The sequence below is a fragment of the Temnothorax americanus genome, unplaced genomic scaffold (genome assembly GCF_048541705.1).
Source record: "Temnothorax americanus isolate GAGA-0224 unplaced genomic scaffold, ASM4854170v1 Scaffold3, whole genome shotgun sequence".
In the NCBI taxonomy this organism is placed as follows: Eukaryota; Metazoa; Arthropoda; class Insecta; order Hymenoptera; family Formicidae; genus Temnothorax; species Temnothorax americanus.
Window position 1 is genome coordinate 896669 of NW_027509442.1, and position 14785 is coordinate 911453.

Below are 14785 nucleotides of genomic sequence, written 5' to 3' on the forward strand. Positions count from 1 at the left end.
CAATCATCTAATAACATACAATCTTGAAAATTTGATAGTTGAATCCGATATTTATATAAACTACTTACTTTTACTTTATTTTGTTGTTGCATGTACCTATATACATAATTTTTAATTTTTATTTATTATACAATTTTGTGATAGTCATATTCATCACATATTTATCTTTATATAAAATATTCTCGGTAGATCAGGATCTTGAAAAATTTGTGAAAAATTTAAACGTATGATCTTATTTTTCGAAATGCAGTAAAGAGATTTTAAAAATTGCTTTAATTAACATTAATAGGTTTTGGACTGAAAAAAAAAATTAATTATACGGACTAAATTGTATAGTTGTGATTCAATGATTGATTCAATAATTATTAAAAGTTGCACTAAAAAAAGTATAGTTTATTTATGTCACCATCAAAATTTTTAAATCAAGAATTAGTTAATTCAACTAATGTTTAGTTAACCAGCTAATGTTTAGTTGAACGTATCGAACTAAATAATTCAGTTGGATGAAACACATTTTGCGTTTTTCAACAAGTTTTTTTTCTCAGTGTATTAATGAACTAGTATATATATATATATATATATATATATATATATATAATAAAAAATAAATGAGGAACTAGTTTTATAATAACGTTTTTCGCAGCATTTTTATGAATATGCATTTATTACACACAGAGGATAAATACAGATTTCGTATCTGAAACAGAGAGGAAAGCAAATACTTTTAGAGAATCGTCGACATCGCAAATTCAAAGGTCAGGTGCATATCGGATCAAATAAAAGGAAAATAATTATAAAAATGAAAGTAAAATAAGAGTCTTTACAACGTCGTCGGAAACGCGTTAGCAGCGACCAGTGTAGAACAAAAGAAAAATCTAAACTCGACAAACTCGTCCGCTCGATCACATAAATGCGGAAAAATGAATAGAACGCTACGTCGGCTTTCCCATTGATAAAGCAATAAGTCATTTCGTCGGACAGGTAAGGGAAAGCACAGAAAAGGGAAGAGGAGAGACGAGAAATAAGCGACGAATCCTAGGAGATAGAGAGAAAGAAGGAGAGAAAGAGAGAGGAGGATGGAGAGGTGAAAGGAAGAGGGGAAATTTGGATTACGCGTGATCGCTACTGAAGTAACTATTCTGCATCATGAACAGTTTGTCGATGGGATTGTTGATAGCCGCGTGCAGGCTCTGCGACAGCGACGGGGTGTCGTGCGATGACGAACCGTGGTGGGAATGCGAGGCACCCTGATGACTGCCGTCCGCGCCACCGCCATCGTTCTCGCCGATATCGAAGCCGCCGTCCGTACCGTCCAGGGACAGGTCGCTGCTGCAGAAACTCTCCCCCGAGTGGCCCGGATACGCGTCTGGAAGTACAAAAAACGCGTTTCGTCGTTTCTAGCAAAGTACCACCTCGACGAGAGGACATCATTGAACGGCACATGCATGTTGCAACAATGGGAAGAATTTTACCCACGGACGATATAATACAAAATCAGACAGTATATAAAATAGAAATGTACTTTCGCGATAATTAAAACATTTACATGATTTTTATCCAAGTCTGCCTTAACAATCTTGGCATTGAGTTTAGAGTTGACAGAGAGAAGTCGACAAAAAGTGCCCAAAATGGCAGGAAAATTTTTTATCCTGAAAATTTGTACCCTGGGGTTTTTCAGGGTTTTTTGATTACAAATTTGAACTTAAAATTTGAAAATTCAAAATGGCAAATTTCATCCCAATCAAGTAATTTTTTGCATTTTCATCCGCCATTTTGGATCCGCTATTTTGAATTTGCAAATTTTGAATTCAGATTCGTAATCAGCGACCCCAAAAACCACCGCGTAAGACTTGGATGCCAAATCGGAGCAAGTTAATAGGAAAAAAAGATTGACGCACTTTTGCACGAGGTGTTTTCGCACTAATGATATCTTTTACATTTGTTTTCAAGAAGTAATTTTTATATATACAGGAATTATAAAAAAAAAAAAATATTTGGTTCGAACCTGCGTGAGCACGTGACATATATAGGATATAAGATGTTTTTAAAAAGGTGTATATATCGAAACTTCTATCTTTGATCTAAAAAAAATGGTTGGAGTAAAACAAATTTTGCCTATCAAAAACTTTTTATGGGAACGTTCTTGAAATTTGTACGTGTGAGTTGGAATTGTTGCGAAGCACTTTTAATATTCAACATCAAAAATTCTATTATAAATCTTTAAATTCTTCAAAATTAACGAAAATAACGTAAATATAAATATAGAAATGAAATTAATCGCTCAAATTTTTACTAAAGAAAAATTAGCTGCGGATTGCAATTCCTTTGTTACATCTTATATTTCTGTCAGCGTGATCAATAAACTTTATCCGTTTGCTTCTCGAATATTGTCGTATAATCGTTATGTTGTGATTTTTATCGTTATATAATTTTTCCTTACATTTGTTGTTAAAAAATAATTTTTATATATACGAAGCAAAATTATTTTAAAAACATATTTTAAGACAACTATAGCTGAAGAAATATTATTTAAATTCTATCTATATATAAAAGTTTGCTGAAGAAAAGCAGGAGAAATTCTTTAGTCAAAGTTTTCAAAGTTTATCAAAGTTTATCAAACTTTTGTCAAAGTTTGACCGATTATCTTATACAAGTTTATTTTGTTAATTATTAAAGAATTTGTAAATTTAAAATTAAATGTTTAATGTTAAATATTGAAATGCTGCACCACTTGTAATTTATACAAATTTCAAAAACGATTACATAAATAGTTTTTATTAATCAGCAAAGTTTATTACTAATAAACCATTTTCATATCTGAGAAATCTATCTCGATAATAAAATGATTTTTTTAGTGAAGGAATCGACCGCAGATCAGCCGGAATATGTCTGATCTGCTCAAAATATCATCCGCGCGTGTTCTGGAACACCTTCTAAACAACCGTCGGGACATAAACGCGTTACGCACATACCGCCTGTGACACCGGTGCGCAAATGAGTTTCTACGGTGAGTAAAGACTTACCGTCGGGCGAGTACGGGTTATTGGGGTTGAGCGGTTGGGTGGCTGAGGGGAAGCTAGAAGATTCCCCATCGCGCATGTTCAGGGCGTTCAAGTAATGACCTGCGAACGAGATTAGACAATTGACATTGAACTCACTCGTTTATACCAAAGCCCCATTAACCAGTCTTCGCAAATTCGCGAAGTCTTTCGATTCGCGCGCGCGTTGTTTCTCAAATAATCTCTCGCAATTCTACGCTACATGGTTTTTTGAAAGTAGCAAATAACTTGTGACGAAGCATGACCAAAAATCGTTAAAATTTATTAGAATTTGTCAGGACCGGTGCGTAAAAAAATAAAGTAATGCATATTAGAACCAGCAATATTATCGAAATTTCACATTCAGGATCAAAAAGAAATTTTAGGATCTGGAATTCAGGAGTAGTCGTGCGGACAATAAAAAATAATGGTTGAATTCTTGACAGAATTCTGGACTAATATAGGGTTAAAAGAGGGCCGCTTACTGTGATCGCTGTGCGGACTTTCCGTCCTTCGCTCTTCCTTCGGCTCTTTATCGGATCCGGGCTCCGTTTTGGCTTTCCGTTGAAGCTTCTTCATCTTCGCGCGCTGATTCTGGAACCACACTTGAACCACGCGCACGCTGAGACCGGTGTCCTTGGCGAGTGCCTCGCGCACCTTTCTGCAAGGCTTTGGCGATACCTCGAAAGACGCTTTGAACTGACGTCGCTGTGCCGACGTGAGGATCGTCCGCGGCCGTTTCGGACCCCGACGGCCGTCCCGTGGTCGATTCTCGTCCAATAAGTCATCATCTAACAATACGATCCATTTTGTACATTAAGAAATATTTTACGTGTACGCAGATTTCTCCGATCGCATTCCTTATTAATCTCTTATCTATTTCAAATTCTTATACTTTTTAATATCAACATCTCTGCAATAAATAAGTAAATAAATAAAACATACAAAAATACAATAGAATTAAGTTCAGTGTGTTTCTCTTTATAATTTTTAATCTCGCGTGCTACATGTACACACATATATGCGCGCGCGCGCGCGCACAGATACGTACACACTTCTTTTACTTTACCATATATTATATGAAAATTTTATATATATTATATAAAATTGTTTTATAGATTTATTTTAGTAAAACAACTACTTTTACAAAAACTTAACGAAAGGGCTAAATTATTGCACGTAAAACATTCAACGGCATAAAACTAGATGGGAAATAATAACAAGAGCGATTAATTTATGATTGCGTGAATAATTTTCCGTGTTTCGAATTTCACATCCGCCGCATAAACGGATTGATCGTCAGACGCGAGAGGCAGAGTGGTCGAAGTCGAGCAGTAGATACGGGTGGTTTCGATCAGACAGTGATCCGACAAAGCACCAGGCCACGCCTACCGTGCAGCATATGACCGCGGCGCGGCAACATGTCGGCCGCGAGCAAACGCACCGGCCCATACGCGCGCGGATTCCATTTTCCGTGCACGGGATATTTCAAGAACCCTGGGAATTTCATTGTTAAAAATTGTTTCGCTCCGTGGGAATACGGAACGGCGGGATTGTCGATCAAATTCAATGAGCGCGCGCGATCGCCGGTTAAATCGCGGATCATTCGATCGCGTTATTGGTAAAAGCGCGATGAGCAATTAAAATCGACGCGGCCGAAATATTTGCACGATACTGATATAATGTGAAAAAATTTGTTTCTCATTGCTTCGTGAAAATTTTTACATTTATTTTAAAAATTTTCATCAGGATCTTTTTCAATATTTTGCTATGCGATTTCTTGTATTCATATTTCATATGCGTAATTCACGGAGAGAGTGAGAGAGAGAGAGAGGGGGAAGGGGAGAAAAGAGAGAAAGAAATGCATATAGAAATAGGTAGCTCACAAACTGCTCTTTCATCATTTTCTATCGTCACCGATAACACATAAAATATCTCGAAACGCGTGCCATAAATTTATGTCGGGATATCGGTCGGATAAACGCCCTGTGGAATAAATTCCACATCTTTCTTGATACCAAGAATATTTTCACGGTATTTTGATTATGCGAGAAAGGATTGGCGAATTCAAAACGATGTCTAGAGTTCAGGATGCCGCGAGGAACACACGTTCAATATCACTCTCGGTCGTTCGTCGCTTGGATTTAATTTGTAATTACCTTGGAAAAGGAACAGCCCTGTTTCGAAATTCCTGTAGATTTTTACTTTGGATGTCTTTAGATTGTAGTACAACCTGCGAACAATGCAACAAGGTATGTACAATGGCGTTTCTCAACGATTTTTCATTTTAATTGTTATTCGGTGTATTTTCAAGCATTCCGCGCGGTAATGGTCCGGGGGGAGGGCTTTGTTAAATTATCTCGCGGGCCAAAAATTCGTAAACGCTCGCCAATCTCAATTCCCAATTCATTAATTTGGAAATGGCGCGCCAATCGATCGCGCGTTTAATCGGAACAAGACGATACGAAAGATAATTGAGCAGTTTGTTTTGTCACAGAAAACATTGTATATCGGAAGAAACATTTACATCTCTTTTCGGTTCATTCTGCACGAGTAAACTACGTCGAGATATTTACTTAACAATGTAAGCTTCTCGCAGAGCTTCTCGCTCAATTGTGGTATCAGACAATGCTTCTATCAGCGTAAGGGATGAAAACAGAGCTTGTGATTCACATATAGAGATGGATATATTGCAGAAAATCATCTCATGCAACATTATATACGCATCACACATTTTCACTCATGCATGCTCAATACTCGTTTAGGATATTTTATGTAAGAACGGCGTCTAAATTAGGGTACAATTTCTAACAGGCTGCAACATTGAATATCCTTCGTTTACGCTGTGTAACGTGTACATCAAATCAAAATTGTGTGAGGAAAAACGTTTATAATTTATATTTTTTTGTACACACAACAACGTAATTACTTTAAATCTTTTTAAACTATTTTGTCATTATTTTTAAAATAATCTGATCGTACTTTCTTTAGATCAATCTCTTTTTTTTTCTCGTGGAACGTTTGTGAAACTGTAAAACTGTCCAGTCTTTCTATACACGGTCAGAGAAGAATTTAACGATATAGCCGGGATAGGTGCGCTATTCCAACACAGAAATCTAAGGGCTTACGAATCGAGCGACAACTCGAAGATCAACCCAAACGGGACACAATTTATGCATACATCACGCACGTCCATGATAAAACACACGAAACAGGCGACACTCACCTTGCGGACTATTTAGAAACAGCTCGTGCTCAAAGTCCCGTCTGCAGATCGGCTGGCCTTGCCTGAGGATGTAGTGGGCGCCTCGCGGCAACGGTTGGCCGCACATGCAACACGCGAAGCACTCCACGTGGAAGATCAGGCCGGACACCGGCCGCATCACCAGATCCGAGCAGCTGATCTTCTCCATGCATCGCGCGCACTTCACCCCGAAGATCCTCTCGTAGTCGGTACGGCAGTAGAGCTTGAGGTCGCGTATGAAGCACGAGTGCGACAGCATTGCGCCGCATGCCGTGCACGAGAGGCACTCCTCGTGATAATTCCTCTCGGCGACTCGCATCACGTACTTGTCGGCGATGGCGCGGCCGCAGCCGGCGCAGATCGTCTCGAGGAGGCCGGACTCTGTCTTCACGGAAACGGACGGCTCTGCGGGAACAAAAACGGTCGACGTGTGTTACAACGGTATTCGCAGCATTGTTGGTCGCGTTCACGTTCGCGCCGATATCTCGGAATTGAAACCGATCAAATTTTTTATAGCTCGAAAACAAGTAGAAGCGAATACAGTAGTGCGGATAGATACACAGTCCGCCTGCTATACGCGAGACGCGACAGCGATCGCCCCGATGTAGACTTGACATTCTTTTCGTTTGTAAGATGCGCAAAATATCTAATAGCTGAATCTGTTACTTCATATTGGTACTTATGCTTTTGGTCTTAACAATATTAACAATATTAAACAAATTGCATGGTCTAATCTTTTGAGAATTTTGAAGCAATATTGAATGCTTTTAAAAGCAGACATTAAAAGATCAAGATGTAATGCGTATATAATTAAGTATATTGTGTGATTATTTGGAAAAAAAGGATTAAAAGTATAAATAAAAAATGATACGTCCTCAGTTTGAATACAGAACATCTGCCTCTCTACTTTTAAACTAAACAACAAAATTCGCGATTCAAATTTCAAGGTATATCTGTAGCAGAGTAATATTATTCTTACTTACTCATTTAAGTTGTAGTTTGTTATTTTGTAATTTTTTATTGCACAACATTTCTTTTTAGTAATGTCGCTTGTTGCAATATCATATTTTTATCAATATTAGTAATATTATTCAATTCATAAATACTTGTAAAATAAATCATGCGCTGCAGAGATCTCTATTTTTAACAAATATATCGTATACAATAATCTCAATACTGTTTGCAACAATTTTGAAGTCTCACTTCTTTAGACGATATCTTTTTAAGTTAAACGATCATATTTCTGCCGCATTAAAAAATTTTTTTTAAATAATTACTAGTAATTCGTGTATATAGATTTATTTAGAGACCTCTTTTTAAAGTATTTTTGCTCTGACTTTTTAAAAACGTGTATATTTCGGAATGAAAGTACAAACGTTTTTATAAAATTAGTTTGTTCTTACCTGCATTATTATTATCAGTTGTGGGCCGAAAAGGAATAGGCGGAACCGTCGGCAAGGGTTGGCCCGGTTCGCTTTGACGATTGAAAGAACCAGGCGCTGGAGGATAAAATTCCAACATGGTGTCGCCTCACTGGAACCTTGAAGATAAAAAGTTTTTGCTGCAAAGTTTTCACTGGAATTCTAAACACTTGAAAGCCACACACCAATATCCAAATAAAAGTCTTTCGAAGAAACGGGTTAGATGTCCGAAAGAAAAGTTTTTCTTCTCAAGAAAACTTTTCCTTTTTCTTTCTCCTTTTGCCTATTTTTATTTTTGGCATCTGATTATTTCGAATATCTCCAGTTGACTCTCATAGTGTCTCGACGGTTTTTTTTAAATTTAAGTTTTTCGATAAGACTGGTAGAATTAAGATAGACGATAGATCGACGATAGATCACACTTCACTTGCTTCTTGTCTCGTTAATGGATCCTCCAAATTATTCAGTTTTTTCAATATCACTTATCGCGTGCGACGGAGTTTTACGCTAAATATATATAGGAATACAACAACTTTTTGAATCAACACTTCATTAAGTCGGTCCAGGTCCAAATTAAATTATAGTCTTTACATCCAATCGATCTCGCTTCGATCAGATCTTGTGAACACTTGTCCCTCCAGCCAGGGCGGAGAGCGACGGCAGGAACCTTCACGACAATCGTGGTTTAACCCTCATCGATATTCTTCGATATACGGATAACGCCGTACGTCATCCGAGTCTCATGACGAACTGCCGGGGCTGCGGCGTGCGAGTTTAACGCGACGATCTTCCCGGACGACCTCGGGGCGCGAGATGCCACGGCCGCATCGCATTCTGGACACGAAGACGATGACTCTGTCGATGTTTTCGCGTTCGTTTCCCCGTTCACTTCCTCACCCACTCGTCCGCTGTCGGTACCGAACGCACTCCGTACGTGACGATGTCGTACGTGTCATCAGCGCGAGCTCCGTCGCTTTTTTGACGAGACCCACCACCGACTTCGCCGACAACGAAAATCATCCCCCTCCGCTCTTGCTTCCTTGTTCCCTTCCTCCAACCCCCATCCCCCCACACGGCGCGGCTTTCTCTACCTTCCCGTTTGTGTGGGTGTGCGGGTGTGCGTCTCGTCTTCGTCATTGGAGATAGATGAGGCATCGACGCGAGAGTGAAGAGGGCGGGTTCATCCCCCCGTGGAAGTCAGTGGCGGAAGCGCGATTGGCGTTGCGCGGAACCGCCCTTGCCGGAGCGAGCCGGTGGGGTGAAACGACAGCAGTGGTCCTCAACCGGCGGCGACGTACGAGCGGGGGATCAATATTCGGCCGACCATTGCCGGATTCAGTGACGTATCTCGACGAACACGTCGGACATCGATCTTGGGTGCCGCCGGAATCTCAGTTTTTTTTTTTTACAAATAATTATATACAAAACAAAAATCCAGATCAATTTGAAGTGAGTTTAGAAAACGTGACAACTTTCTCCACCCTCCTATATGTATGTCCCATCTTCGTCATTGGAGATAGACGAGGCATCGACGCGAGGGTGAAGAACAACGGGTTCATCTCCCTCGCGGTAAAAAATAAATAATCGAACTGATGGTATATACTATTAAGTGCGTGTTGCTGACTTTTAATATTGTAGAAATAATTATGCCATTCGAGAAGGATATGATTAAACTAAAGATACAATACATGATTTTCCATTTAAAAGACTGTACTTAATTTATTTCGCCTGATAACACGCCACACTTGATTTCAGAAAATTAATAGAAGAAAATTAATTAAAAAATTAATAAAATAGAATAAATGGCTTCAGAAAATAAATAAAAAATTAATAGACTAAAATAAAAATTATTTTATATAATTGTTTACTTATTTCGAGAAGAATATATCACAAAAACAGTTCTGGTAATGTTAGGTAACTTAACTTTTAAGGTACTTTGAGCAATACACAGTTTCTACTAGGAAACATCGACTACCAGCGGAAACTATCTTCATATAATTTTATATTTATTTCAGATAAATATAGATGTCAGATTTCAAACTATTTCACAATGACTGTTTAGTTTAACATAAAAGTCTATCGAGAAATATGATGTGGACAGGCGAAACGAAAAGGTATCGAGACGCTGTATTGACGCACGAAGCTATTTGTAGAGTTGAGTAGCGCTCGTTGCCGATCAACCCCCGCTCTTTTTCCTACGCGTATAGCTTCTGCCCCCGCGGATTCGGCTAATAACCGATGTCATTTTCGAGCCGGACTGCCTGCGGACATATTTTTTCGTCGAAAGTCGGTGCACGCTGAGTATTTGGCCGTTTGTCAGTCCGCGTAAATATGCGACAATGCCGTCCTTTGTACGGGCCGTCTATCGGCGATGTTTGCCAAATAAAAGCCTATATAGATCTCTTTGTCTCTGTTCTTGTGCTGCGCGCGGTACGAATCCCCCATCAATGATACGCCTAGTTGCGAACGAAACTACGACGGCATTGCCCCTCCGGTGCACGATACAAAGGGGCATCAAGTTGGCGGTAATGGTGATGCAAACTATTCGGGGGAAACACGTGCAGGTCGAGGGGGCCCTCCCCCTTCGCCCGAGATGCCCAGTTAGTATTCAGATTCGCTTAATCGTACGCGACAGTCACCATAAGTCGCGCAAGATCGATGAATCCCTTGGCCTTAGATCCCTCAGATTGAGATGCGAGAAGTCGTAAAGTGGCAAATTAAATCGAAATTAAGAAACTTTACAATTGCCATTTATTGAAGGAAATTTAAATATCCTTTTTGTGATAATAGACAATCGAGAAATTTTTTTTCTTGCCTTGGATTTTAATGAAAAGAACGAATGATTTACAATATATTTGGCATACTTTCAAAAAGTTCGTATAATTTAATCGACGAACAGTGGCTTTTTTTGTCGATGATCAACGTCGACACTTCGGGTGTTAAAAATTAAAGCCGCGCTATTCCAGATGCGATCCGAATCTCGATATCGGGGATCCAGTTATCGATCCCGACCTTATTCTCCGGACAATGAAAAATTAGGGATGCTCAATGACCCTTACCATTTCACGGCACGTGAAAGCACAAAAGTCGCTGCAGCGTTGGATGAAATATAGGGTTCTTTGCAGGTGGATGCGACCCGGGCCCTACCCTTCTTCGGCATATTGTTTAGGATGTGACACTAACGCCGACCGTGTAATTATATCGATACGGTTCGGGCATTATATATCCTGTGGAGAAAATCCCTGTCCGCACAGGCCATCCGACTTTCCTTTGGTCACGCAGTGAAAGGGTGCCCATATGCAACGGTACTGCCAAGCTCTCTCGTGACGCTTTGTTTTGCACATGTTGTGAAAATGCAGGGTGCATCGACATCGGAATTCCTTTCATGAAATTCGGAGAGCTCGATTGCTAAACTCTTCCCTACTACGGCAAAATTTGAGTAATCAGACTGATGATACTCCGCAGCGTTGTTTTGCGTCCGCGGGAATAAAACTTTTATTAAACACATAGCGTCGTTATATTAGCCACGTTACTCGGAGATGAGAGCACAATGATTACGATATATAAAATATAAAACATGTATAAATATAAATTTTTTATGTTGATTTTATTTATATGTTTTATTATATTTCTTCCCTTTTGGTATATTCTTAGATTAGACTAGCTACTCTAGATTAGCTTGGAGAGAAAAATTAATTTCATTTTTACAAAACTTACTTTAAATAAATAATAACAAATAACAATATGGAAAATTATAATTTTTTTAATAATATCGTGTTTTATTATATCTTTATTCGTCAAATTTGGATTTGTCATTATCTGGCCAAGCTCTTTAAAAATATGTAGGTATTTCAGTTTGGATTAATATTCTAAAAAAAAGTATATAAAAAATATTCTTTTTTTTTTGTAAAAATGACAATCACTACACAAAAAAGATAAGTTTCGTATATAAGATAACGGAACTGACATTCAATTTTGTACATTTTTTAAACTCAGTTTGCTGAAAAAAGGATATTTCTTTAAAGACTTTTAATTGCACATAGAAACAAACTTCTTTATGTCTTATCCAAATAGTTTTATAAAAACTTTTATTAATGGATTCAATTCATATCAAGCAACTATTTAAAAACAATAATGACTGAAATAGGTTTAACTGGGATTTTCCTCTTTAGAAAAATAGGGAAATCCTACTTCTTACTCGTTACTAGTCCTATAGTAACATAGATCAGGAAATCCAGAAACTAGACAGGATCTGGTCTACTGTTGGGTTCACCTCTAGTAAATATACTTGAATGAAATGTGAAACTATACCTTGTACCTGAATTGTTACGCTAACCAACCATTAATCAGTTCTCGCGACTTCCTTCCTGGACTCGCATTATTAAATATCAACGTTAACATATTATTTCTATCCTGTATGGCGATTACAGCGAGAATTATCTTGCAATTCTGGCAACCCCCGCAGATTTCGGCGAAAAATTCGAACGCGATACGATTGGCACGCAATGCGCAATACACAATAGACGTATCTCTCAAGTCTCAGACAAAAGAGAAAAAGAATAAGGGTCGCTGTCGAATCGCGTCGCCGTCGCTTTTCGGAGCTCGGTGGAATCCAAACTGGCGGTCCACCCCGCCGCCCCGCGATGACAGCCGCGGGATGAATTCTAATAACGTGTCCTCTTTAGTCTAGCGCGCACGAATCCATCTTTTGCTAACGAGGGTGGAAGTTCACGATTGCGTCCCAGGAATGCGTGATGACTACTTTGTTAGGAATGCAGCACGGCGCGGCGCCTATATAAGAGAGCGAAACGAGAGCAGTATATGCAGTGGCGCGGAGACCACCCAAACGCCCCGAGCGCAAGCTGAGCTTTCGAGGTCTCGTATCCAAGACGCCGGCAGGAACTGTTAACTCTCGAAGTAGACTTAGAAGAGCGTTATATACATCATTTTCGATATATGCGATAATTATTAAGACTTTAAGAGAGATTTAATAAGAGATTTGATAATGATTTAATAAAATAATTATATACATCCAAAGTTAAAGCCAAATAATCAAAATAATACATAAAAATTATTTGAAAAATAATTAATAGTAGCTAAGCGAGATACCAAAATGGCAGCTAATAAATTCAATAATGAGTAATAATTACTACGTCTTCGAGAGAAACGTCGAGAACCTTGATACTCGGGGAGGCAACCGTCTCAGCGATAATCCGCCACTGGTTATACGGGAAACGTGGCTGAAACGCAGCTTCAGGACGCGAAGCGTAGCTGAAAGCAGCTGCGCGCCTCCCTGGAATGCGTCCCTGTTACCCGGCACCGGGATACTATAGAGGGAAAAAACGAGAGAGAGAGAGAGAGATCAAGGAGGGTTCGTATACGTTCCTTCCGATCCCGCTACTCTTTGGCATTCGGGCTTTAGCATCGCACGGTTCAATAAAGGAACGCCCCCGTACCCGAGTTCAAACCGAATTCACTCGTATTACCCCCGAGTAACCGGGGCTCTACCTGCGCAATAATGTAAAACAATGAAACGTATCGTTTTGCGTCATCGTAAAGTGTAATTGATAAATTCTTGCAAATCGTGTGTTAGGTCGATACGATAGGTTTGTCATATTTGTCGAATAAACTTGAAAGAAAATTTCCGGCAAAATCGAAGCAAAGCAATCGTTACGGCCTTCAGTTCTACTCTTTATCTTATGTAAGGAAAACATTTCTCCAAGCCTTTTGAGGGAACGTCTTTTTCTTTTTGAAGGACTTGGGTTTTAGAATCCTACAATATTTTGCACAAAGCTTGATGGGGAAACGACTTTCGTAAACCTTTCGCACGAATCTCATAAATCTTCTAGTCGTTTGTCTACTTTCTCTACTGTACGCATTTTCTCTATTGACATTGACAATCAATGAACAGTTTTTGGATATCTTTGTTTTCAATACCTGAATGTGTCGTCAATTATTTCAGATGATGGGCACAGACAACTGACTGATTTTTAACAATTAAAGGATTACTGCAAAAATAAGACATGCAATAAAACACTTCTCGTATTTTACAATTGGGCATTTTGATTTGAATAACACACTTTTTGACTAATTAAAAGTTAAATGTAGTAAGAAATTCTTTTTATTATTAAAATTATGTCCGAAAGAGAGAGAGAGAGAGAGAGAGAGAGAGAGAGAGAGAGAGTGTGGTGTATCTTATATATTATTCAACGAGACCAAACTGTCGCATTGCGTGCCACGCTGAATAATTATCGAAAATTATAACCCACATAGCTTTCGTGCAAAGCATATGCCGTTACTGCATTTCAATCGCGCATTTATTTGGCTTACACGTCCGGGATTTAATACGCCGGAAATTGTGAAATGTAATAAAGTTATATAATTCAAATTTTTGTTCATTTGCGCGACGGATTCCCGGGAAAAACCTGTGGAAGTCAACGGACTTAAAAGCGGAATAATTTTCGTCCGCGCTTTACATTTATATCATTGTCGGTGATATCAGCACCCAGGTTAATTGGTCCGGGGGACATTAAAACTATCGCTGTATACATATATGAATATTCATATCGCTATTACAAGAAACGTTTTATTTTCTGTCGCGCCTCAGTCATCATAAATTCAAATCATATTTTTTTCCCCGCTCTCTCCGGCTGTGACACGGCTCTCTCGGCTGGTATCCTTGAAAAATGGATGCAAACCTTGATACCGCCTCGGGGCGGGAGTCACACGCGAGCCTCGGAATGTCGGGCATATTGCTATTTATCATAATAACTATTCATATCGCCAGAAAAGTAAATATTCCGAGACACGAAGGGCGCACCTGACGACAGAAATTGCGTTTTACGTGCCGCGCCCAGATATATACCAGAACGATATTTCGTTGTCCTTCCAAAAATTTTCAATAAAACGACTATAACACCTGTTATGTAGTTGTATTTAGGGCAAAATTTGAACACATTTACGGAGTGAAATTTTTAAAGATAAGAGAAGCAGCCTAAGGGTTTGCCAAAGTTTTAAAAAGAATTTTGAAAAGCGTCATATCTCTTAAAAAAAATTTAAAAGTTACACAAACTCAACTCTGT

General features: G+C 38.9%; 1 protein-coding gene across 2 annotated transcripts; it reads right to left on the reverse strand.

The window, feature by feature from the left end:
* Positions 1-605: 605 nt before the first annotated feature.
* On the reverse strand, positions 606-8731 carry Lmx1a (LIM homeobox transcription factor 1 alpha). 2 transcript variants are annotated; one of them, XM_077411074.1, is made up of 5 exons: positions 7686-8728; positions 6265-6687; positions 3524-3829; positions 3024-3122; positions 606-1366 (listed from the first exon to the last, which is right to left on the reverse strand). In XM_077411074.1, the coding sequence occupies exons 1-5, from the start codon at positions 7801-7803 to the stop codon at positions 1110-1112; spliced, it is 1203 nt and encodes a 400-aa protein (XP_077267200.1). In that variant the 5' UTR covers positions 7804-8728; the 3' UTR covers positions 606-1109. The 2 variants fall into 2 exon arrangements, with proteins under 2 accessions (XP_077267200.1, XP_077267201.1); XM_077411075.1 differs by lacking the exon at positions 3024-3122 and having other exon boundaries at positions 7686-8731.
* Between the last annotated feature and the right edge of the window lie 6054 nt (positions 8732-14785).

Coding starts and splice junctions, on each gene's coding strand:
- Lmx1a (XM_077411074.1), bottom strand. CDS start 7,803: ATGTTGGAATTTTATCCTCCAGCGCCTGGTTCTTTCAATCGTCAAAGC. Junction 6,688..7,685: donor AACTGATAATAATAATGCAG/GTAAGAACAAAC, acceptor TTGTTCCCGCAG/AGCCGTCCGTTTCCGTGAAG. Junction 3,830..6,264: donor GTTTCTAAATAGTCCGCAAG/GTGAGTGTCGCC, acceptor TCGTATTGTTAG/ATGATGACTTATTGGACGAG.